We start from the raw sequence: 2,461 nt of genomic DNA, 5'->3' as shown, positions 1-2,461 counted from the left end.
CAATTGGTGATGAATGTTTTAAGGGATGTAGTGATATTGATAATATTAATATCCCCACATATATTGAGTCATTAGGAAATAAATGTTTTTACAGGTGTAAATCATTAACTTCTATTAACATACCAACTTCTGTTAATAAAATTGGAGATGAATGTTTTGATGAATGTTCATCATTAACATCAATTAATATACCTTCATCAATTAGTAAAATAGGAGATGATTGTTTTAGTGGATGTACGTCATTAAAATCAATTAATATACCATCATCTGTTAGTAAAATAGGAAATGGTTGTTTTAATGGATGTATGTCATTAACATCAATTAATATACCAACATCGATTATTGAAATGGGAAATGATTGTTTTAGTTGGTGTTTAACATTAACATCAATTAATATACCATCGTCTGTTAGTAAAATAGGAAATAGTTGCTTTTACGTATGTACATCATTAACATCAGTTACTATACCAACATCAATCAATAAAATAAGAGATTGGAGTTTTAATGGATGTATTTCATTGAAATCAATTATTGTTCCATCGTCAATTACTAAATTAGGAGATGGATGTTTTAGATATTGTTCATCATTAACATCAATTAACATCCCACCATCTGTTATTAAAATAGGAAATAGATGCTTTTGTAAATGTTCATCATTAACATCTATTATTATACCAACATCAGTTGGATATATAGACGAAAAATGTTTTTGTAAATGTACATCATTACAATTAATTAATATTCCAACAACAGTTGAGTATATAGGAAATAAATGTTTTTATAATTGTTTATCATTAACATCAATTAATATACCATCTTCAGTTGAATATATAGGAGATGATTGTTTTAGTGGATGTAAATGTGAAGAAGAACTAAAGAAGGATAAGAGAATAAGAGGGATCTACAACCAAAACGATGAAGAAAAATCTCAGAATGGTGATAAATGTGTTATTGTCTAAATAAAATAACTTCATCAATCAATTTAAATTTTTTACACAGATATAATAAATGAAAGAAGTAAAAAAAAATAATAACATCAGAAAAATAAATGATGAAAAGAAAGAATAAAATGAAATTAATTTTTATGAATAACATAACAAGATAAGAACAGATATAATATAATTAGATAATGAGAATATAACAATGAATGAATAATATAAAATAAAGAATAAATAAATAATTATTGAATTAAATCAAATAAGAAAAAGATAAAAAAATGAATAAATTAATTAGATGAATATTATATTTTCATTTTATAAGAATGAAATGATTAATTTTCAATAATTTATAATTATCAATGATATATTGATTGATAATAAACATTAAATCATTTCAAATAGAATAAATATTAATTTAATAATATTTATAAACATTATATAATGTTATTTCTTATTTTAAATTAATTTTTATTTTCATTATATTTTATATAATGATTAAATATTCTATATTTTATATAAAATATGATTATCATAAATTAATTTGATTTGTATTATTTTATTTAATTCTAAAAGTAAAATAACAATCATTTTATATATATTTATAATATAATTAAAATAAATGATAAAATATGAAATAAATAATAAATAAAAGAAATAAAATTAATCATATAAATGATAAAGAATGTTTAATATGTAATTTTAATAATAAAATACTAATAAAATAAATGATAATCAAAATTCAAACATAAAATAAATGATAATATAATTGTTAATAAATGAATTTAATTAAATTATGATATTATAATTTAAAATTGAATTATATAATATAATACAACATAATATTATTGAATTCTATGTTATTTTAATTTATTTAATTTCATAATATAATATTTAACTATCATTTCATAATGAATTAATAATATTTATTTTATTAATTTATTCATAATGTTTTATTCATTCATTAACAACAAATAAATGATAAAATGAATAATAAATAATCAAATAAATAACATAATAATCATAAATAAAAAATAATTAAATAAATATAAATAAATAACAATGATAAAACAACATATCAATATATTGAAATTAATTATTTCAAGAAATTATTATCATTCAATTTATTAAATACAAATAAAGAAATAATTAATTAACATACTTAAATATTATATAGAGAAAATTGAATTTAAATTAAAAAATGAATATTTAATTATAAAACATTTCATACAATTTTAACAATAACAACAAACAAATAAAAAGGGGGTAAATATAAATATGTAATTTTATTTTATAAATATTTCTATTTTATCATTCGATAAAATAATAAATTAAATCAATGTGATAACATGTAAGAATTAATTTATATTTAAAAATATTTGAAATAATGAATGAGTTGATTTAAATTAAGAATAAAAAACATGAAAAATATGCAAACGTAATGTCAACAAAAAAGAAAATGAATACGATAGGAAAATAAAAGAAAGAGGAATTAAGTGAGGGTAATAATTTAATGATACTAAATC

General features: G+C 17.6%; 1 protein-coding gene across 1 annotated transcript, besides 9 other annotated features; it reads left to right on the top strand.

Annotated features, from left to right (window-relative positions):
• EDI_272390 (uncharacterized protein) lies at positions 1-959 on the top strand (the record flags this gene model as incomplete). The annotated part of the gene is made up of 1 exon (XM_001741127.1): positions 1-959. A coding segment is annotated over one exon (959 nt), but the record flags the coding sequence as incomplete, so codon positions are not given.
• Positions 960-997: 38 nt separating this feature from the next.
• Positions 998-1,165: a microsatellite.
• Positions 1,085-1,240: a microsatellite.
• Positions 1,241-1,370: a sequence feature (AT_rich).
• Positions 1,371-1,372: 2 nt separating this feature from the next.
• Positions 1,373-1,507: a microsatellite.
• Positions 1,500-1,677: a microsatellite.
• Positions 1,641-1,784: a microsatellite.
• Positions 1,724-1,892: a microsatellite.
• Positions 1,893-1,904: 12 nt separating this feature from the next.
• Positions 1,905-1,995: a microsatellite.
• Positions 1,996-2,015: 20 nt separating this feature from the next.
• Positions 2,016-2,316: a sequence feature (AT_rich).
• The last annotated feature ends 145 nt before the right edge of the window (positions 2,317-2,461 follow it).

Source organism: Entamoeba dispar, genomic scaffold (assembly GCF_000209125.1).
Source record: "Entamoeba dispar SAW760 scf_1105229463599 genomic scaffold, whole genome shotgun sequence".
In the NCBI taxonomy this organism is placed as follows: domain Eukaryota; phylum Evosea; order Mastigamoebida; family Endamoebidae; genus Entamoeba; species Entamoeba dispar.
This window is presented reverse-complemented; position numbering and strand designations above follow the sequence as displayed.